Raw genomic sequence first — 23,724 nt, forward strand, 5'->3', positions numbered from 1 at the left:
GAGGTCCTCGGTTAGTCGATTAATTGTCATGTTTTCACACAAAAGTCCACGATTAGAATGTGAAAATTCAAATGTATAAGGTCCTCGGTTTTACTGTGAAAAGTTAGATGTCCTCGTTTGGCGGTGGATACGAGTAGGGGTGTGTGTGTGTGTGTCTGAGGGCCGATGACCGGGCCGATGACACACATTCGATGGGTGTACAGCACACATACAGGCATAGAGTTCTGCAGTAGCATGTTTTGTTGACATTTTTTACTGTTTACTTCATTTGACAGAACTAATCCTAATCCCATAATTTGGCAACTCAAAAGATATCAGTTGGCAATCTAAATGTTATGCAATCAAGTTTACAACACAGTCAGTCTTACAAAGAGCAGAAAGTCACCGAGTCATGCCATTCAAGTACCTATATTGATTACCTCAAGTGGCCTGCTGCAAATGACCAGATATGACCTGTGTGATTTTCATGTTATTTTGTAATAAGAAAATCATGTTTTCCTTGATTTTGGTATGAAATTAAGCAATAGAATTCAATGTCTTGTCAATTTGGAGTTATTAAGGGCAACTAAAACTGATATTAGGTAAGTTTTATCTGTTTGGAATCTGTATTGACTATTCTGAGGGAATTAATGCAATGTACATGTAAACAAACCCACCCATGGCTCATGTGGACATCGTGTACATGTAGTGCTTTTCAGTACCCAGTTTTCCATGGGTGGCTGTAGGAAGTTAGGGATTTGATCCATGTACCTGTACATCCGAGTGTGGGTCTGGACATCGCACTTCAAGTTGTTTTGAATATGAATACCCAAATTATATATTGTATGGTGGTGACTTCTAAATGTCGTGCCAAGCATTTTGTAGCTTGGGTTCCCAGGCTCTCTTTTTCTGGAGATCACGCATCACCAGGGTTCACAGTTGATCGTGTTTTCGCGTCCAGGACGCTTTTTGAACTCACTGGACCCACAAAAAGTAAGATTATGTAACCTGAATGGGTCCAGCAGGGTGTGTTTGGACCCGGAAAAAATCCCATCCAAGAAATAGAAAATATCATCATAGATCATCATTGCGCGATCACCCAGCTCAATCGGCTCACAGCAAAAACAACTTTTCATCCCGGCTTTTCATTCATAAATTACATACAATTACAAAAATCGCTGCAACATGATACACATCTCATCGCTATTTCATGCACATATATATATTTGATCAGCGATACGAGGGGAACTGTGGAAGAGGTTGACTTGCGATTTTTTTTCGGATCGTGCAAATATTATGTTACAATAATGTAAATGTCAACAAAACACAGTCAATTCCTGGTGACATATCGCGAAAACACGTTTTTGTGGTAGTTGTATTTGAACCGAGCAAATATTACAAAATAACCAAATAATTAGATGATTAAAGTAGAGCATGTTATTAGGTAGTAATTGTAGTTCTTTATGAGAAAGTCGGCCGATCGCGGCAAGTCGTCTTTTGCCCAGTAATTTGACTCGACTTTGGTAGGTTTTGGGTGCCGAATTCGGCATACATTAATATAATTATCGTTTGCGCCAGTACTGAAAATACATTTCCGGGTGTTTCTAAAGTTTTGTACATTGGACCCACAAAAATCAATTTGGGACCCGCAAATTTCAACTAAATGGGATCTGAATGGGTCCAGCATAAAAAAAGTGGACCCGGTTATTTGAGAGCAAACTGTGAACCCTGCGCATCACCTTGCACTTGCTATGTTAAATTTCATACCCCACAGATCTGCCCAGCTTTTATGCGTGTGGAATAGGGAGACATGAAGTCCATGTACAAATACCAGAAATTACATTTCAAATGTACACCAAGGTATTCTTCCTTGACTATTTCACTTACCATGTCACTGTTGCCCTAAATATCTTTGAAGTAATTATTATGTCTCTGGAAATTTATTGGTCCAAATTTGTAGTCAATATCCTGAAATTATGTGTCCTGCTTGTAAGCTACATCATGCTGAAATGGTGTTGATCAAATCTGGCTCTCAAAATGTCTGACAAAACAATCCCTTAACTTTTGACCTTTCATAGAGACATGTGTTATTCTACCAATACCCCACAGAACCAGGGTCTTAGCTAGAAATTGAGGGTTGCCTGTCATTTGAATAAACTTGCATGTCCTAATTTGACCTTTAAAACATTAACCAGACATCTATAGCCCATTGGGGGTTCGAAGAGTTCAAATATGTGCTGATATGGCCTTGTTCTACAAATTGGGTCTACTAAAAAGGTCAATTAGCTTCTCAAAACATACAATTTATAATATAGCATCTGTCAACGGCATTAATTTTGCCCGTTCCAGGAGCAAACTGGCCGTCTAAAATGACGGCCAGACGGGTAGCTAGCTAAGACCCTGCACAGAACAGAGACTGTGACTATGAGGTCACTATATCATGACATTGCTAAACGCTACATCATCAGTTGAAGCATGTCAGCTATGTGCAGGTCAATGAACATGTGGACTCCCAACCAGTCTCTTGTTCAGCATGCATTGGGCCAAGGGTAGCGCTAGGCTGCTTTTTGGGGTCCCGGACTCACCAAAATACAGTTCGGACCCCCTACATGTATTTTAAAATTTTCTGTGAGTTCAGGGGTCCCTGCAGACCCCCAGCTTTTCATTCTAGTGCTACCGCAGACATACTATTTATGCTGCATTTGTGCAAGTCTGACTCGCCAAACTCTATTACGGACCCCCTACTTTCAAATTTTCTGTTAGTTCGTGGGTCCCTGCGGACTCTGGAGCGCTTTGTTCTAGCACTACCCCTGCATTGGGCTATTGACTGCACATGTCACTGCTATCAAGGCCTTGTGCATGTGTCTAAGGTCTGAAAGGTTATGTTTATGGGTCATATTGTGAACATGTACAATGTACATTGTCATGTGGATATTTAGACTTATTATCAAAGTAAGTACATGGGGATCATATTTTTCAGATACCGTAAAACCCCGTCTACAAGCATATATAGTGTTTTTTTATAAAAGCTTAATTAATTCGAAGCAAGCGTTAATATACCAATACAATAGATCGGTCTTAAAATAATACTTTGTTTGTATATGCTTGGATCCGTAATTTACAGTTTGTTATCCTTAATATGGAAACCACTAACTAATGTTTACCTCTTCATCTATCACATTATTATACATGCATTGGTTTTCCATGCATTTATAATATGTGCTAGATGAAGAGGTAAACATTAGTTAGTGGTTTGCATATTAAGGATAACAAACTGTAATTTTGTTGTAATTTTTTTCCAATTTTTTTCAAATTAACTGTGAATGATCCTAGCACTTCAGAATAGGTCCAGTGGTTTTCCAAAGTCGCCAAAAACTTTGGAAAAGAAATAAAATTAAAATTAAAAAAAAAAAAAAAATCGGAGTACTCAGATTTTCGGGGGTTTAAAACTCGGGAAATCGGAGTAACTCCGCGAAAATCGGAGTAGTTGGCAGGTATGATATTATAGGGGCAAGGACTACAACTACTGCACTGAAAATTCAGCAGCTCAAAGCAAGTAGTTATTTATTTATTGATCAAATATTGGTTTTCCCTCATTTTTGACTGATCAAATATTGGTTTTCCCTCATTTTTTACTGTAACTCCACAACTGTTGTCTGTGCTGAAATAAATTTCCAGTGCACTTAGTTGTAGTCGTTGCCCCTATAATATACATGTCTTTCTTGTCCCCAATGCGCTAAAATCACCAAAAATTACAATTTCGAGTTCAAAATATAAGATATACTTGTAAATGCATTGGACTTTGTACACATTTTTAACATCTTTTTTTAGAGTCCATAAGTCATCTGCCCCTTTTGGATACAAAATTGTAAAATGTGATTGCAGCACTTGGCTCTATAAAGGGACTTATTATAGATTTTCCCCCAAAAATGCATTTGGAGCAAAAATACGCGATTTGCACTGCAAATAAAGCAATTTTTCCGTATTCTTTGTAACCCTAGTCTTTAGTAAGAAAACTCAAAATCACAAATTCAAAAACAACCATGAAGTACAACATGTAATTCAAAATCGGCAAAGCAAATTGGCCAAATGAAAATTACCACTAATACTAATAGTATTTGAAAAGTGTCCAAGACATTTGTGGTTGTCACTGAAAATAACATACAATGTATAGTCACCAATTAAATCCAATTTGAAACTTAATTACTGTGTATTTTTACTCACCCAGGTTTGTTTTTACGTCAAGCCCACACTGACTCATACTAACACATTGGGTGCTTCAATCTGCTCATCTATCAGCTGTTTGATGACATCAGACTTGTGAGGTGGTAACCCTACACTCCTTCACAGCACATCATCAACCTGATCTACCAAGTTCTTGAAAAATGTTTTGACGGATTAAAAGTTGTAGACACCCTATATACTGGTAATTGTACATTTTAATGAAGAGGATGTCCCATGTTATGTACATGTACATACATTCTTTTTAACTATGGACAGTGGACTAATTAGGCTAAGATCATCAAATTTCTTGAGCTGAGATATTTTCTAGAGTATGTAACACAGTAGATTCGACAGAGAAGCTTGCCAACAAAATATGTTGATGTAATGATCCGGCAGATGGTTGCCTTCATCATCTTCTATCAAGTGAGACATTGAGATATCAAGATGCAGAGTGCTGTGTCACAGACACTTGCACGTGGCGCAGAGGAAACTTGTGCTGACATATCCTTTTAATTTGTTAAAATTAAGTCACTAGTTGGCATCCCAGGGGGGTGCTCACATGAAAAGGTGGTATGGGGATATGCAGCAGTCAATTAAGGATCCCTTTTTCACGCTCGCTGCCAGTTCCGAAGACCCCCAATTAGGGATTAGCTGTAGTCCTTTTGTCCCATTTGAGTAAGACTCCCAAAATTTAGGAACATTATGAATTTTTATAGCTTCACAACCTATATTTTGGCCCAATTTCAGTCCATCATCAGACCATATTTATGTTGAAATTTCAGTTCAGAAGCAAATTGCCGGAAAATAAGTTCTGAAAATTTGGCACTTAATGCTGCTTAGGTGGCCACCCCTACCAAAATGTAGTCCTTTTGTCCCATTTGAGTAAGACTCCCAAAATTTAGGAACATTATGAATTTTTATAGCTTCACAACCTATATTTTGGCCCAATTTCAGTCCATCATCAGACCATATTTATGTTGAAATTTCAGTTCAGAAGCAAATTGCTGGAAAATAAGTTCTGAAAATCTGGCACTTAATGCTGCTTAGGTGGCCACCCTACCAAAATGTAGTCCTTTTGTCCCATTTGAGTAAGACTCCCAAAATTTAGGAACATTATGAATTTTTATAGCTTCACAACCTATATTTTGGCCCAATTTCAGTCCATCATCAGACCATATTTATGTTGAAATTTCAGTTCAGAAGCAAATTGCCGGAAAATAAGTTCTGAAAATTTGGCACTTAATGCTGCTTAGGTGGCCACCCCTACCAAAATGTAAGTTTAGTGCCCCCTCCTCCATGCATTGAGCCCTAATTTTTTACAAACCCCCTGATTGTGATAAATTAGGGCTCAATACAATTACATGGAGCTGTATAAGGGCAATTTCAATTCCCCCAAATTTCATAGAATCTGTTAACAAAAATTCTGTAACATATCATGTTATGATCCCTTGTCCAAGCAAATCTAATAAAGCTCCTCTTGAGGATACAATATTATAATACAATGTACAGTTCCCTTTAATGCCTCATTTCAATTTCCCATGTATTAGCATGTGTCCCTCACGGACCAACCTGGGTAACAAACATACAAACAAACAAACAAACAAACAAACAAAAGAGAATCGCACCATAAATCAATGCTCAAAATTTTCAATCCAATTTTACAAAATATCCCTGTGAAATGCCAAAAAGAGAACATATACATGGGCTACTTTTCATAGAATATGATCAAATAATTATTTTCAGTGCTTTGTTTTCCCTTGACTGTTATTTTACTGCATAAGTGCTACTATTGTCCCTGATTGGACACAAGATCAGCGAGTGCTAGCGATTATAAATCATCCTGACACATCAACTGGTGAACAAGCGTAAGTATTTTTATGCGGCTCATAGCTACACTATGGAAACCCTCATTTATTTATTGGGGGACCTTTTTTATACTTTGTTGCATGTAGTCCTAGGGGGGGGGGGTGGGGGGCATTTTCCTTATTTACCTCTTTTCTCAGAGACTAGGTGTTGCATGTTCCTCAAACTTGGTGGGTGGGTGCATCTTGACCCCAGGCAGAACAAGTTTGTATTGGTTAGTAGGTCAAGGTCACATGAGGTCATCCAGGGGTCATCTGAGGTCGAATTAGCAAAAACTGTCATATGGGCATGAAACTTGGTAGGTACAGTCAACATTTAGAACCAAATTTTTGGAAGGTAATTTTGGGGTCATCTGAGGTCAAATTAATAATAACTGTGGTATGGGCATGAAACTTGGTGGGTATGATCAACATTTAGAGACAAATTTTTGGAAGGTCATTTTGGGGTCATCCGGGGTCACCCAAGGGTCAACTGAGGTCAAATTAGTAATAACTGTGGTATGGGCATTACACTTGGTGGGTACAGTCAACATATAGAGCCAAACTTTTGGAATGTCATTTTGGGGTCATCCAGAGGTCATCTGAGGTCAAATTAGTAAAAACTGTTGAATGGGCATGAAATTTGGTGGGTAAAGTCAACATTTAAAGCCAAATTTTTTGGAAGGTCATTTCAGGGTCATCAGAGGTCATCCACGGATCATCTGAGGTCAAATTAGTACAAACTGTCGTATGGGCAGGAAACTTGGTGGGAACAGTCATTATATGTAGAGCCAAATTTTTGGAAGGTCTTTTTGGGGTCACCAGGGGTCATCTGAGGTCAAATTAGTAAAAACTGTCGTATGGGCATAAAACTTTGTGGGTACAATCACCATCAGTCAGGTAATCGTGACAGCCGAGTCATCCAGGTGTCATCTGATGTCAAATTCAGTCTGCCCTTGAGGCTTGAAACTTTGTATCAACTTTTGAGTGCCACATTGCTCCCTTTGGTGGAGGCATCACGGTCGACGCTGTGCGTCAAAAACCTAGACATCCGAGAACCGCGGTCCATCTAGTTTATCTTTCACCTATACTTTTGTACTGTAAAATGCATCGTGTATAATATGTATGGGGGGGGTGGGGTGGGTATCAGTCATGGCAGCAGTCATGCAGACAGTGGCATATCCAGGGGGACAAGGTGCCCTCTGCAAGAAGTCTTGCCACCCTCTAATGTATTAGGCGACAAAAAAGTGTGTTCTTTTAATGTCCCACTTATGTCTGATTTGAAAAGGACCTTCTTGAAAACCTTCTACTCTCAATATAAAATAAATATCTGAATTAAAAAAACAACCTTTCTGCAATTAGGAGTAGGGTATTGTAGTGCTAGTTTACACACAATATAAACACTACTGTAGTTACATTTATTTTTGAAATATAAAATGTCAGAACCCAAGTATTAATTTTTAATTATGAGATTTTTAAGGTGATACATACCAAAGCTTGGAATTTATTTTATAAACTTTACAATTGTAAAGTCATATGCAGTGCAGCTAACACATATCTATTGCATATTTATTTTCATTGTAAGCAATCCTGTATAATGTGTTGGGTTGCTAGCGATGTTATCTCTATACATACTTCCCTTAGTTTTGTAAAAATATTTGCAGTGATTATTAGGAAACAAATTTAAACAACTTCTACATTTTAACATTTATTTTTTTAGACTTGCGTTTATTGTGGTTCAATTCTGGCAGTTTTGTGCATCAAAAAGCTTGAAAATTAATTATTTGCTCATTCACATGACTTTATGGAAAGTCAAATAAAAATGTGTGTTATAGGCCTACATCTTAGTGGTTGGTCATTTACAGTGAGGCAAACAAGTGCAGTTGCTTCTAGGCTCATATCAGTTTTCATAAACATCTATCATGGATATGAGTTATATATCAGAAATCAACATTACATGTTGGTGGCCTTGCAATCTAAGCTTCATGTGTTTGCAATCTGATGAACTTTTTCTTGATCTTATCCACTGCAGCCTGTTTCTGTACAAAAGTCGATCAGCATCAATTAAGACTGGCCATGATCTGTCATTGGAGAAGATACTACCGATTAGAGCAGATTTCAAGTATGATGTTGGTAAGTATATTAATTATACATCAGGTTAATTGTACTGGATCTGAGCCCAATTTCACTCTGATTAACAATACTACATGTTAAAGTGACAAGGTTCAAAGCAGTGCTAACAGTAACAAGGGCATGGGGCAGTTTTTGCCATGACAGGGGGAGGCAAAACTATTTTTGAAGAGCTTTGTTGCTCTTCAAATATGGGAGTTTGCGACAAAAGCAGTTTTTGTCAGAATGCTTGGGTAGGATGAGCATCCCGCCAAAAACCCCCTTATTTTTTTTGATGTATTCTTAAAATTGCTCAAGTGGATGTACATGTAAGGGGTTTTGCAACAAAGCTCTTCATTTGTTACCAAGCTAATACCTACCAAAACAAGATGTAGTTTAAAAGAAAAGTATTTCAAAATTACTGATGTTTAAAAAAAAGATTATAACAAGAGAATTGTTGTAATTTATATTTGAAACCCCCTTTTAGTCAAAGATTGAGGTCCTGGAAGACCTTGGGACTAAACGAAGAACTTGTGATATTTCATAACTTGATTAAAAAGCATTTTAAAATGAAATTGTGTGACATTTGACCTCAATAACTCAATTTGCTCAAGGGTACCTTCTTGGCACCCGGCAGAATTCTGAATCCCTGGTTGATACTTTAAAAAAACAAAAATACTTTGTATGCAACTTCTCTGTCATACGGCCATTTTCCTTAACTATTTCTATCAAGAAATTAGTTTTGTTCATAGAACTTTGGTTCCTTATAAATTGTAGCCATGGTAACCAGAGTGAGGGAGCAACTCAGACATGATATTTCAAAGCTTATGACCCAGAGAATATGAATCTGGACTTAACTCCAAATACAGGGATGCCAGTTTTCAGACAATTGCCTAATTTCCTACCTTTTGTTACTCCAAATTCCCACACTTTTATTCATTTTTAGCCTGTTTTGAGGCTTGCACAAATTTGCACGTTTTTCAGGCTTTTTCTGCATAGTCACTAAAGGCACCCGCATCCCTGAAAATAACAGTATCTAAATATTGCATTCACAACATCTAATTGTCCCAGGGACCATTACATGTTTTATAATGAACAACAATAACAGAGATGCATGGTATCAATATAACATACTACCTTGCCTTTTTATATGCTTGCATTTCCTTGGGTATTATGATTATGAATGATATCTTTTCTATAAAATTATGCTGTTGTAAAAGTGGATATTTTAGTGCAATTAATTTTTTGTGCTTTGCTAATTTTGAATTTGCAAATATTATTATAAGCTTCCTTTCAAGTTACATTAACCAATACACAAAAGACATTTGCATGTTGTTAATTTTGTGGTAACTGCTTGGAACCCAAAAAGCGTGAAAAAATATAGCACAAAAATTTAAACTTTTGCAGTATTTTATTATCCCCAGGAAATGTTTCATCGTTTTGATTGCATAAATTAAATGCATAGTAAAAAGCAGGGTATTATAATGCAAATGCTGATCAGAACAGACAAGAGAGTATGAAATTAGTGATTGTCATTATCATTGTCATTAGATGGAATTCAACTGTAAAATGAGAAACATTCAGTAGTTTTGGTCCTTATTTGATAAACATTTTACAAAGGTTAAGCTAATAATCATCTATAATAAATTACTGAGTTTGGCGAATTGGTAAGGCTAAAAACTTCTACGTTTTACATTATTTTGGAAAACGGATTTTTTGCGCTATGTGAGAGTAAGGTTGTCCGCACCCCAATAAAACGTCCAATTTTGTTTTTGTTTACGTTAATGGTGTCAAATAATGTTAATTAGTTTAAAAACACTAGCAATGCACTAGCAAGCAACCTGCGAGCTAAGCACTAAGTAAACACTGAGTAAACAGTCACAATACACTACAATACAGTCATGCTGTTTAACATGAAACCCGCAAATCCTATGTCTGATCTGATCAATGCTGACATTGGGTCACTCATACCATTACACAGGAGAATCTGACTTGAGTAATCAACATGCATTGTTTATTCAACTAATTTGTCAACATTATCATGTCAGTGTTCAAACTAGAACCTATTGTCAACAGTTAAATGTTTGTTTATTGAATTAGGTCAAAGTCTCCAAATCACCCAAATTAAACAGGGTTGCCAAACTGTGATTTAGTAGCCCAAATGGGTGACTTTTGAAGATCCCCCAACTTTTAACAATTTCCTGTCCCATAGAGACAGATGGTTAAATGGGTGACTTTTTAGCAACGTAACTCACAGGTTAGCAGCAAATCGGTGTCTGTGCAAAATACTTTGCCAATGTTGAAAGTATTGTTCTACAAAATTGTACATTTATTTTGATTATTCCGAGACTGCACCTCAAATTGCCCTGCACCAAGTGAAATTACACCTTAACTTTCAAAATGGGGTGTAAAAATTTAACTCAAACACTGCAATTGAACCTGCCCATTACACCTGACCAGTACATTAAAAAGAATATAAAATATAAGTACTGCAAAAGGCAGTAACCGATAAACACAGTGACCGCGAAATACGGGTGACCGCTAGTTTCTCTAATTCAAACTCTTGGATAGCGAGAACCATCAGAGCAACTGTTAGGAAAATATGAGCCATGCGTTGTGTATAAATAATACACATGTGCGCACTCCGCTCATTTATCTTGGGGATTGATGCATTTATATAATGTTTGTATTTTTCAACATTTTTAGTGAAAATGTTGTTAATTTGTTATAAACATTTTTTCTCGGCATATGAAATGGGTTATGCGCATCACTTGCTGGAAATTTTGCAGAATAATGCACGCCTACTGAGATGTTGATGCATCTGTTCATGGGTCTAATAATGCACTTCCCCTGTGGGGCTTGTGCATGAGACACATCAGCATCTTCGTGTGCATTATTTCATTCCCAACAAATGATATGCATAATAATGTAACTTTCCTATCAGTGTGTGGGCAATATCTGTACACATTGTTTTTAAACACTGACTATGCCAAGTGAGCATGATTGATGTACAATTGATAAGATCTACACACAAACGTGTGACAGATAACGAGTAAAAAATCAATTGGTTGTGAACAGGTGTGCATGTATAAAGAGGTCAGCTATTCAGGCATGAGAATTTTCAGGTTTAAGCCTGAATTCAGGCTTTTTTGTTGTCCAAATTTCCGCACTTTCTTTTAATTTCAGCCCGTTTTTGGTCTTTTTAGCCCAATTTCATGCACCTTTTCAGGCTTTTTTCAGACACATCAGGTTTTCTTATAGATGATCATTCTCATGCCTGGCTATTGAAAACAGTGAATTCATTGAGTAAAACATGTAGTAGTTTTATTTGATCAAAGTGAGCAACTTGCGGGCATGAGAATATTTTTTTTCAGCCAGGTTTTGGGCCTGAGAATTCACATGCTTTTTCAGGCAGTTTTCAAAAAAGTCATTCCCGTGCCTGAACTTGTATTGCTTATAATCCTAACACTTCCAAGTAATACAAAATACAACTTGACATATGTACTGGGCATTCCACATGATGTGATGATGCAATATTTAGGTACTCTTTCGTTGGCCAGGGCAGCGGAAGACCCTGGCTAAGTGTCACCAACAGGGCATAACCGGTATCGCATCGCATTTTGCTGCACAATCTAGCCAAATTCCCATGCAATCACACAAACATATGTCATTGCTGTATACATTGAGCTACAAATGAAATTTGAAACTATTGCTATACAAATGAAATAAATTATGCCCTGGTCACCGACCACTATCGGAACTCAATATAAATGTACATGTAGGCTTAATTAACCCTAACACTATCAGGTACTACAAACTACTACTTTATATGTTTATGCACTGGGCATGTGTGCATCCCAGGTGATAGATGACGCAATCACCATAGAAGTGATATGCACGCTTTCGTTGGCCAGTTTGGCATGCGAGGGGTCTCGGGTTCGAATCCCACCCAGAGCAAACAACTTCTTTCCCTTACAGTTGCCAAAAAGCCCTTGGTCGTTAGGTTAGTGAAAGCCTTGATCTTGATAGGGTTTATTATAGTTTTTGGCCTATCTCTTTACTCTTATATTTCCCTGAAAATGTTCAATTCTTATCATCTCAGAAGTTCTAAGGCCATGAGTCTTGAACTCACCACCCAAATAAGGTGGAGGTGTTGCGCTTTTCTCTATCTTTTTGGTTTTGGTATTATTTAAAAGCTTAAACTCCCTGCTCTGTGCTGTGCAAAATTCGTGAAAGTTGCAAGATACTGGAGAAGTGTCTTTTTGTATTTTGAGTAGTATCAGAGATGCCACTTTTCAGGTTTGAACTTGAATTCAGGTTTTTTGTGAGTCCAAATTCCTGTGGTGTTATTTATTTTCAGCCCGTTTGGGGGCTTTTTGGCCTGCATTTGCATGTTTTTTCATGTTTTTCTCACCAGTTTCAGGTTTTGTTTTTTGAGTGAAACTGGAAGGCATCTCTGAGTATTGAGGCCGGGTGGAGGAGGTGGTGAAAGTGGAAGTGGCGGAAGTGCCCTGTATAATGTAAGGCACAGCATTGCTCTTGAATTTTAAAATTGCTTCCACTTTCAAAGTTTAAGGTCCCTGCCCATGCAACTTGGACCACAAGTGTCCATGAGTTAAAGCTAAGCTATGTTTTTATATCATGATGGGGTCAAAGGTCATAGATCAAAGGTCATTTGAGGTCATTTTCCAAAAGAATGATCTAGGAAAATGTCAGGGGAAGTAGAAATATGATGAGAAATCAAACGTGGGGGTAGAGGTTTAAAAAAAGGCATGGCTTGAAAGATATCAAATTAAAAATTTTAGCTGACATTTTCAGTCTGGACAACTTTAAACACTACTTCCTACAGTTTTTTAAATGTCATATTTGAATTCCTTTGTGCAATATCCTTTCAGGAAATGTATACTTTTTATGGTTGAGGTGAATAATGTAAAATGTTATGTTGATTTCAAGCTCAAAAGATGCTCAAAATAGCTGTGCGACACAAAATGGGGCGAGTTAAGACACTTGGCCTGTAAGTTGGCCATAAGGCACTTTTATTGATGCCAGCAAAAACATGGAAAAGTTAAACATTTGGAACAGCTTAAAAGTGAAAAATACAACGATAAAATTGTAATTAGGTATTTTATTTTCAGAAAAATTGGCAAAAGGAAAACAACAACAACAGAGTTTTTATATGAAGCTCAATTGCGTGCTACATGGTACCTTAATGTGTCGGCATGGACAAACTCCTCCATTGAATGAAATGTGACATTTTATCTTTACTTATCACTTGCAGGGTATGTTAATTATAAATACAAAAATCTTGATTTTTAATGACATTTTTCAAATTTTCTGATCACTGATATTTCCTTTGTTGTTTATTCTAATATAAGCAGTGTTAACAAAATGTGTGTGTTTTTAGCATAGAGGTATATTACATATCCTGTATCAAAATAAATGAATTGCTAGCACTTGCATGCTTGAATGTGATGATCTATTTATAGTGAGTTTATAATGCAATGTGCACCATGAAGTTTATTTCTACTGCATGTTTCCGAAAGTTATTTTTGTGTTTGCAGGATGAATGCTTGTATTGACAGTTTGTGCATGTACATATTGTATAACATGTTACATTGTAAATTATAGTCAGATGAAGTTTATTTTCAACAATCAAAAAAAAAAATGTTAATTAAATCATTAGGATATCAAATAGTACAGTGCTGGCTGAGTATAGTCCCACCCCGTTTTGGGTGAACATTTTTCAAAATTGGGGGTGGGACTATACTCAATTTCAAAAAAAAAAAAGTTTTAAGTTTTTTTTTTTCCGGTTTTATAGTGTCCCTGGACCTAGACCTAAATGCTAGGATCGTTCATGGTTGACCTAAAAAAAAAAAAAAAAAAAAATTCAAGATGTTTTGTATTTTTAATATGAAAATTGATAATTTGTATTCATGTCATAGTCTATTAATGATTTCAAAATGCATTGAATTTGAATGCATTTTGAAATCATTAATAGAGTATGACATGAATACCAAGTATCAATTTTCATATTAAAATACAAAACATCTTGAATTTTTTTTTTTTTTTTTTTTAGGTCAACCATGAATGATCCTAGCATTTAGGTCTAGGTCCTGGGACACCCAAAGTCGAAAAAATAAATAACTTAAAACTGTTGGCTTTGAAAAGCTTTTGTGTGGAGGTTTCTGGAGTGACGTCTGACAGGCTGCAGAAACGTTAATTTGCTCCGGAATGGCTGCCTGACCAGTGACCACTGGTGATTTTGTGCATGAGGGTGAGTCTGTCTACTTTGCGTCTGAGTTCTAAAGTGTCCCACTCGAGTTCGGCCATCATGCTTGTTGGACTACTGGTTTTCCTGTAATTACTTGCAGCCTTTCTTTGGATGGATTCTAGCTGCTGTTTAAGTTCACCTGTATGCGGATCCCAAAATGTGGACGAATACTGTATAAGCCTGAGCTTTTAATTCCTTTGGGCACGGCTTTTGGGCGGGTTTTTGGTGAAATATTTTTTGTGTAAAAACTGAAGCATCCTATGTGACCCACTCTGACAAAACCAGGAACAAGTCACATTTTTAACAATTCATACATGATTTGAATTTAAATGTATACACTAGACAAAATAAAGTTTTTAAAAATGATATCAAAATTATATAAATAGCATCAATACATTTCAAGATGATTTTGTAAATGATACCTCTCTATTTTTGCCTAATTGCTATTCTGTGATGAAATGGACCAATTTGTTTTCTGCTTTACACAAGATTGAATAGGGCTTATCTTAGTTCAACTGTTAATTATTGATTATTAGTAATTTACTTCTTTTTGTTGAAACATGAAATGGTATCAGCCTACATCAGTGTATGTTACTAGCTTACTGGCTTACTTACTAGCTTACTACATGTAGCTTACTAACTGACTAACCATTTGGTCTGAATTGGACATATCTCTAAATGCCACGAAGGTATGACCCCCATGAGTGGTGTCATATGAAAGAGGAAACCATAAAGAATATATTGTGAATACTCTCAATCATCTGGGAATCATACAATGAGGGAATAAGTTCAATCTATTCAACCAGATTCACGTACCTTGGAGCAACCAACGTTGCGGCCAGTACCACTGACCTTCAGCTGGGTTGTGATGTTAAACACCTTGAGAACCGATGACGTCACCCTGTGACATCATTTGGCGAGGTAGAGTCTGATGGTTCTGTCCCAGGCGTGTGAGAGGTTGTTCCTGAGTCCTCCACCACGGTTGAGGGATGGTTGTTCTGCTCGCACCCAGATGGCTTCTTTCACTCCCCGTTCAGTACCACCGCAGCCAGCGGTCGAGGACTTTGACGCCCTCTAGGTCCACCTCGTGTTTGCGGGCTTTAAGGTGAGTATAAACCGCTGATTCAGCCGGGCCCGAACTAGAGCGCTGATGTTGTTTTAGCCGTTTCTTAAGGGGTTGAGATGTTTCTCCAATATAAGTGTCAGTACAATTGAAACTCTCCGCGCACTGAATACCATATGGTCATTTTCACGGTAAAGGGTGTAACTTTGGATTTTTAACATTTTGATCCGTAGTATTCTAATAAAGCCACAGAATTCCATGATTTTTGGCCACATAAGTCATCTACTTAGCAGCTACCTTGGGTAGCATAATCATCTTCGGGAGTTACTGCGTTTAGTTTTAGCAGGCTTAAATGTACCTAATATTGCCATTTAAAAAAAAAAAAAAAAACAGTGACATTTTTGTAAAACCCTGTGTTTTCTTCAGTTAGTTCATGGATAATTTTTCTTATCCTGAAAGTACAGTCATATGTTCAGTAAACACTGCCACATTAGATTTAATTGTGAAAAGCCCTGTATTTTTGAGAACCGGACTTGATATTTGTCGCTTCGAGGCTTCATTTTCCGTTAACAATTGTTAACAAACTTTGTGGGTATAGTTTTGGTTGATAATTGTTGGTTATTTCTTCACTTCTTATTGATTCATAACAGTTGATATCTTAACTTGAAATGGGTAAAAAAAATTAGTCGATTTGCAAGCTTTTAAATTTTTTATAAAATCTTGACTTCAAAGAGCCGTTTTTCCGTTAACTTTTTGAAGCCTCCGAAACAAACTGTTCAGCAAGCTTGGGCAAATATAAATAAAAGAGCTCATCCAATCTATTTATCAAAATGTAGCAAAGTAGATCCTCAAGTCACTTGTTTTTAAATCGTGGAGATATATATCACCGTTTGAAAATGGGACCCAATACAAACTTTCCGTTAACAATTGAAGCCTCCGAAACAAATGAAGCCTCCGAAACAACAATAAGGTTAATTATCATCTATGCATATCTAAATTGGTGTGTTCCATATTGATATCTGCATTGTAATTGTTACATGATATGTGCAGAATGTCATAAATTTAAAAAAAATTGATATTATGGTTAATGTTTGAAAAATATACTGATACCCAAGAAAGCCCATTTCGGAGGCTTCACATGCAAGTTAACACCATATAAAACAAATGGGTGAAAAAATTACCATGTTATAAATCTACAATATCTGCCGCATAGAATCATTGATTCAATACACACAAGAAAATAACAGCTTAGATGATCCCAACAGTGTTGTTTTCAAAAAAACTACTTCTGCAATGTTTTACTATTGTTAACATGAAGCCTCCGAAACAAGAAAAATGATTTGCTGTGATAATTTAATTTTGTCACAACTGAAATTCAATACTTAGAAGCAAAGCATGAAAATTGGTAATTGTGATATTTTTTACCTATTTTTTCATGTCAACTTGTAGTAGTTAGCCAAATATTTTACTTTTATGATCACCTGTGTTGTTAACTGAAGCCTCCGAAACATAAATCGCTTGAATTGCCAATTCTAAAAAATAACTCCAATTTCTGTGAAACTTGGCTGGGAGGTTCCTTTCATCAAGTAGTATCTGTACATGAAGTTAGACATTCAAATTATTTTAGGAACCCAATTAAAACTTAAAAAATATGTTTAAGGTTGGAAAATTTCCATTGCAAATGACCCTTGATGTTAAAAATTTTCAAAACTGCAATTACAAACATAGCAAAACATGGTATAAAATTTAACTTATATCTGTTGACTTACTTTGGAATGGGATTTCACATGTATTCCAGCTTTCATGTCATAATTTTCTGAGCTTATATAAAATACATTTTTCTTAGATTTTAACCAAAATGTTATGGAAATGTCAATTTTTTTATCAGCAATCAAAAGGTTTAAGCCTTGAAACATTATTTTACTGGAATTTAAGTTGCTTCTATGCATGATTTCAGTAAACAGAAACATATTTAAGTGGTTCGAAATTTTGACCCTAAAAGTCAAAAGTTACACCCTTTACCGTGAAAATGACCATATACAAGTCCACTCTGCCTGCCTTTGGGTTGCTTGTCCTTGGGGTGGACTAAGGCTTGGCGTATGGTATTGACTGGCTTAAAGTGAGTTGTGATATTATACTCTCTGAATATGCGCTTAAGTTTCTCTGATAAATCACCGTGGTAAGGAATTGTAGCACTTGCAGTTCTACCAGAATTACTGTTGGAATGTTTGGTGGGCTCTTTACCGTCTTTTCCACCTGAGTTCAGGGCTTTATCAATTGCCCAGTTCTTGAAGCCACAATGGTGGAGAGCTTTACGCAGGTGATCTTGTTCCGCTTTCTTTTCGGATTCCTTGGTGACAATGGTCTCCGCTCTATGGAAAAGAGTCTTTACCACACCGAGTTTCTGGATTAGCGGATGGTTTGAGTCGAACTGCAAATACTGGTCAGTATGAGTCTGTTTTCGATAAACAGATACTGACAGGGAAAGGCCTTCCGCAACGTGAACGAGACAATCAAGAAAGGCGAGCTTGTTGTCTGATAAGCCTTCTTGGGTGAACTTGATATTGGGGTCAACTTGGTTTATGTGGTTGAAAAACCGATCTAGTTCACAGGCTTTAATTAACACCCAGGTATCATCGACATAACGATACCACTTGGATGGACCGATACCGTCAAACGTCGACAATGCTACGGCGTTCAAAGTTCTCCATATAAAGGTTGGAAATGATCGGAGAAATTGGTGAACCCATACTGCAACCATGCGATTGTTTGTAAAATTGACCGCCATAGCTAAAATAGGTGTTATCCAGGCATAATTGAAGCAAATCACACAACTGATCCGGAGACAAGTCAGTACGTTCGTGCAAACTTGTATCTTGTCTCAACACTTCACGTATCGCTTTCACCGCATCAACCGGGGGGATACTGGTGAAGAGTGCCGTAACATCAAATGATGTGATTGTCTCGTCGGGTTCCAGCGATAAGTCACTAATCTTATCAGCGAAGTCTTTGGAATTAAGAATATGGTGCTCAGATTTACCGACTAACGGCCCTAGGATCTTTGCTAAAAACTTTGCGATGTCGTAAGTAACAGCACCGATGCTGCTCACAATGGGCCGTAAAGGAACATTAGCTTTGTGAACCTTAGGAAGACCATAGAATGTTGGGATGGTTTCCGCTGTGGGGTTTAATTGAAGTTTAAGCTTCACATCAATTGCACCGTCCTCATGTAATTCTTTAAGTTTCGCAGTAACTTTGCTCTTACAAGGGCCAGTAGGGTCTCTCTTTAAAGGAGTATAGGTCTTAGTATCCTCCAAGAGTGTCTTTACTTTCTGATCATAGTCTTTTGAATTCAGAACCACTGTACATCTACCCTTGTCAGCTGGGAGGATAGTAATTGAATCGTCTTTCTTGAGACTATCAACGGCTAAATACTCACTCTTAGTGAGGTTAGATTTAGGCGGTTTTGCACTTAAAATGCTCGCATTCACCCGCTGTCTCAGTTCCTCCGCTCTAGAATATTCCAATTTGGAACTCCTAATCGCCGACTCAGTCGATGTTATGATCTCAGTAATTTGACGACCTTCAATTCGCTTCGATGATACCGCGTAATTCAGTCCTTTCTCTAACAAACTGCATTCACTATCAGAAATACTGCGATCCGATAGGTTCTTAACCCATCTTTCCTTGACATTTGGATGTGTTGGGCTAACTGCGCATGCTCCGTGAACTCGATGACTCGATTGTAAATTTCCCGGGGTAATTGATCGTTTAAATCACGAGAAATCGCCTCTTTCTTTTTGTTCAAATTATTGATGGTAAAGTTAATTTGTCTTACTGTTCGTTGAGTAATTTCCGTTCCGCATCGCGAATGATTTTATCTGCACGGGACCTTTTATATTGGAACTCAGTCTCACACTGCGGGTGTTAACTCCGATTGTAAACAACGGAGTGTGAACCGTAGGTGATTGCGAAAAACTCGCTATCTTCCTCGCCCGTTTTCTCAAGGTTTCTAGTCAATATAAGGCAATCCTTGCCATAATCCTTTCAGTAACAAATTGTGAATACTCTCAATCATCTGGGAATCATACAATGAGGGAATAAGTTCAATCTATTCAACCAGATTCACGTACCTTGGAGCAACCAACGTTGCGGCCAGTACAACTGATAAAGAATATAATGAAAATATTTCCACACCTGGGGGTGCCACTCTTCATAAGTCCCGGGTCAATATTCATATGGGTCATTTTCATATCTCAAAATGCCAAAGAAGGTATAACCTCCGAGTGGTGTCAAATGAAAGAGAAAAAAAGTGAAGAATATAATAAAAATAATTTCCCCACTGCGGGTGACACTCCTCATAAGATTTGGGTCAATATTCATATTTTGGGTCCTTTTCATATCTCAAAATGTTAAGAACGTATGACCCCGAAAGTGGTGTCAAATGAAAGTGAATAAAGTAAAGAATATAATAAAATAATTTCCCCACCGGGGTAACACTCCTCATAAGATTTGGGTCAATATTCATATTTTGGGTCCTTTTCATATCTCAAAATGCCAAGAACGTATGACCCCCGAGTGGTGTCAAATGAAAGAGAAAAAAAGTAAAAATATAATCCAAATAATTTCCCCACCGCAGGTGCTACTCCTCACAAGACTCTGGTATTAAAATATTCCTATTTTGGGTCTCTACATGTATCTCGAAATGCCAAGAAGGTGTGACCCGGGGGACAGTGGTATACCACAATATACTGCAAGCCACATGGTTCAGCTATGGTGCGGTAACCGCCTAGTTTGTACTTTCAAAATAAAGAATTTCAATTTTTTTTTATGGGAATGTCATCTTTAGAAGCCTAGAACTCGAAAACATATCTGGCAACATGTTCTGGCTTTTGTTGGAATGGCTCACGTATACATGTGTATGTGTAGGCCTGCAATGTACATGTATCTATAGACCTTCAGCTCAAAAGAACCATGTTTGTGGAAGGTAAAAGGAAATAACAGGCTGTCTGTCTGTGTCCATGAGGCATGTGTACGTCATGCCTTAGCAGATGATGCCCACTTGGTTATATCACCAGTAGCTCCTCTTAAGCATTTTCTGTTGCATATCACAAAGCTTTTGTCTTTTGTCATGAGCATTACAATTTAGAGATGATAATCTTCCGGAAATTACTAGAACTTTTGAAATAGGTCATAAAAGAACAAAATCTGAGATATGAAAAAAAAAAAAGCTTTTTTTTTTTTTTGGGGGTACCGTACATTTCTGGAATTAGATGGTGAAACATCTAAGAAACACTTGGTATTTCAGCATAGAAAGAACAATGGTTTAAAACAGTTAATCTGTCCTCTGCCCCTTCTGGGGGGTTCAGTCAGTTCATAGCTATTGCGATAATACATGTAACTGTGATATATTTTTGTGGTCTTCACTAAATTCAAGCATTAGAATTTAGCGTTATGAGTCACAGCCACTATTTTACCCGTCTCAGGAGCAAACTACCTGTCCAAAATGACAGGTGGACGGGTGGCTAGCTAATAAGACACTGAGCACCTGTGTATATTATGTCCATCAAGTATGAAGGTGTTAACAGCCCCGGCTTTAAAAAAAGTTTTAATTTCCCGGGAAGCAAGCTAATTTTTTCCCAATTTATAGCATGTTTTAAAATACACAAAAAAGACACAATTTCCCTCCAAATACCAGAATTTCCCTCCATACGCCAACATTTCCTGGGAAGGAGCTTCCCAAATTCCCCACTTTTTCGAGCCATGAAGGTGTACATGGTGGGGGTGGTGAGTCTTTTGGGTTAAATACAAAACAAGTATTGGGGCTGGTAAGGGTCATTTAGATTTTAGGTGTCCAAGCTAGGATTGATTAGGTAAGTCTATCCCATTTGATTTGTGTTATCTGGATAGATGGCAGCTATTAAATAAATGCACATGAAACTGAATGAATAAAACAAGGGTTAACCAGCATGCCTTTCCCTTCCTCAAGCATTAGGCATCCTAAATAACAAATAGATCTTATCAAGAAACTGCCTACATGCATATCATTAACCAGAATTGGAAGGGAATTCCCCTTAGCAAGATGAAAATAGAAAGGCTCTGAAATTTGCTTCATTCTTATCTTGGTAAGCAAACTGAATGTTGTGAGAAATAAGAAATTGTTCCTTGAGCATTTTGTGCTTATTTTACTGAACTGAAATGCTGAAAATGCTAAAGGATACAGATTTTGTATGGAAAATATTACTGATTTTGATTTTTGAAAGTGTTTTTAAAAGAACACATTCCTGGACATTTTTGGATTTGGAGGGAAATTTTGGGATTACTATCATGTATTCCTGAAAAAAATCATGGAGAGAAATTTGGCAAATCTAAAATAATTTTTTTCTTTTTCCCAGCTCTGCAAATTAGTTAATGAGTTGTTCCATCACAGTATGAAACAGTAGAGATGTGTGTACAAGATTGACATGATTTGTTCCAGAATCTGTTGGTACTTCAGTACATAAAGAAAGAAAAAATTTAGCTTAATTTTGGTTCATTAAATGAATTTTGCACATAAAGATGGAATTTTGTAAAATAAGGCGAAATGTTGACATCTGCAGGTAAATGGGAGAGAATTTTTAATTCAACTGAGAGTCTTGATTTTTTCCAAAGGAACAATAAAAAAGTGCCCCATGTTTTTTTCTTCTTCTTTTTGCCCCCCCCCCCGAGAATATCTTAGATGCTTGTAATTCTTAAAACAATCTCCGCTCGAAATTTTGGACAAATATTAAAGGCCTAATACCACTAATTAATTTTGGTTACTAGAAGTTGAATATCGGTTTTAAAATTTTGTTTCAATTGATTTTGTGCTGAAATGCGCGCGAAGCACATGAAAATTTTGACTTTCAACGCTTGGAGGGCGCTGAATCGGCCAATTTGGCGCCTCTAAGGGTGGCGCCTGGGCACGTTGACCCCTAGTTACGCCACTGTGAAGCAGAGTTAGTTCATGGCTGGTCATCTGTGCAAAAAAGAAAAAAATAGCTCTGCCTGCCTTTATTTTATACATAGATAATGTGTGCTATTAACTCATCCAAGTCTTAATTTTCCCAGGCAAAAAAATAAAAAAATCTGACATTTTAGGGAGTTCATGGGCTCACTGAAGCGAAGTAGTTCATGGCCGGTCACCTGTGAAAGAAAGAAAGAAAATTTACCTGTGCCCGCTGTTAGTTTTTGGATGCAGCTCATTGCACACTGTAGCTGCATCTGATTTACAACAAGAATTCTACCATGTAATACTGTAGGATGAATATACTTCCTTATTAACTTTATACAGTACCTGGATACAGAGTGGAGACTTGTTACCAAGTTGGAATAAGTTAAATAGTTACATGTACTGTAAAGTTCTAGCATTCCATATCTGCACTTTATTACCAGTGTCATCACTAGGTTCTCATGTCAGTGATTATGAGTTTGTGGAGCAATGAAATCAGCAACATTTGTATTTATTGTATTTAGTTTCACCATGTGCAACTTGCTGTAGTGCAATAACCAACTGTTATTGTATAAGGTTACATGTCAGGAGCTGGAAGAAGTGTGTGTACATGTATATCTCTTTCTTTGTCAGAATATTGGGCTATTCTATTTGAAATCCATACCTTCTCTATCGCATAGCTTTAATATCCCACACGGGGGGTGTAGATTTCAAATGGAGTCACCCATTTGGGTAACCCCATTTGAAATTCACACTTCCTGTACGGAAGATTATAAGGTCATGCCTTGCATAGGGGTGTATGGATTTCAACTGGAGTATCCCATTATAAGAGAGTAATAAATGCTCCCTGTATGTGCTTATAGAAAACATGATAGAAATAGAGCAATCTATTACAATGTAAATGCAGTCCTGACAACTCGCTATATACAGAAAACCAACCATTTCAGCAGACATGGATCAAGCTTATTCTGAATATGTTTGTCATCAAAGTACAACTTTAATTTGTTGGTGTCTTCTGTGTGTTTACATAACCAATGTAAATGAGACGGACCGGGTTTGTACTTTATATCCGAGTTTTTGTATCGATACAAATGTTTGCCTATTTTTCTCTATCTCAGAGGCAGAGCTGAGGACCAAAGTATAATCCAAGTTCGACTCAACACAGTGAGGATAGTTTTGTGGTGGAGGTTCCCTTTGAGACCAAATCTTCCAACTTCTTCACCAATCTTAAGAAGGCTACAAATGGTAAGAGCTTTGGGTTATCCTA

General features: G+C 37.2%; 2 protein-coding genes across 2 annotated transcripts in view; one reads left to right on the top strand and one right to left on the bottom strand.

Annotated features, from left to right (window-relative positions):
• Positions 1–14,369: 14,369 nt before the first annotated feature.
• On the bottom strand, positions 14,370–19,353 carry LOC140158064 (uncharacterized). The gene is made up of 4 exons (XM_072181312.1): positions 19,326–19,353; positions 18,414–19,199; positions 17,510–18,277; positions 14,370–14,563 (listed from the first exon to the last, which is right to left on the bottom strand). The coding sequence occupies exons 1-4, from the start codon at positions 19,351–19,353 to the stop codon at positions 14,370–14,372; spliced, it is 1,776 nt and encodes a 591-aa protein (XP_072037413.1).
• Positions 19,354–23,325: 3,972 nt separating this feature from the next.
• Positions 23,326–23,724, top strand: part of LOC140158065 (inositol polyphosphate 5-phosphatase OCRL-like) — a 41,300-nt gene continuing 40,901 nt past the window's right edge. Inside the window, 3 exon segments of the mRNA XM_072181313.1 lie at positions 23,326–23,354; positions 23,576–23,619; positions 23,622–23,702. Of these exon segments, the coding sequence (XP_072037414.1) occupies positions 23,326–23,354; positions 23,576–23,619; positions 23,622–23,702 (154 nt within the window).

This window comes from Amphiura filiformis, chromosome 7 (genome assembly GCF_039555335.1).
Source record: "Amphiura filiformis chromosome 7, Afil_fr2py, whole genome shotgun sequence".
NCBI classification, from domain to species: domain Eukaryota; kingdom Metazoa; phylum Echinodermata; class Ophiuroidea; order Amphilepidida; family Amphiuridae; genus Amphiura; species Amphiura filiformis.

Bases quoted from the DNA above. Each gene is read 5' to 3' on its own strand.
- LOC140158064 (XM_072181312.1), bottom strand. From the start codon at position 19,353: ATGCGGAACGGAAATTACTCAACGAACA. The intron at 19,200-19,325 runs GTAAGACAAATT...GAGCATGCGCAG, and splicing joins CGGAAATTACTCAACGAACA to TTAGCCCAACACATCCAAAT. The intron at 18,278-18,413 runs GTATCCCCCCGG...CACCTATTTTAG, and splicing joins TGTTACGGCACTCTTCACCA to CTATGGCGGTCAATTTTACA.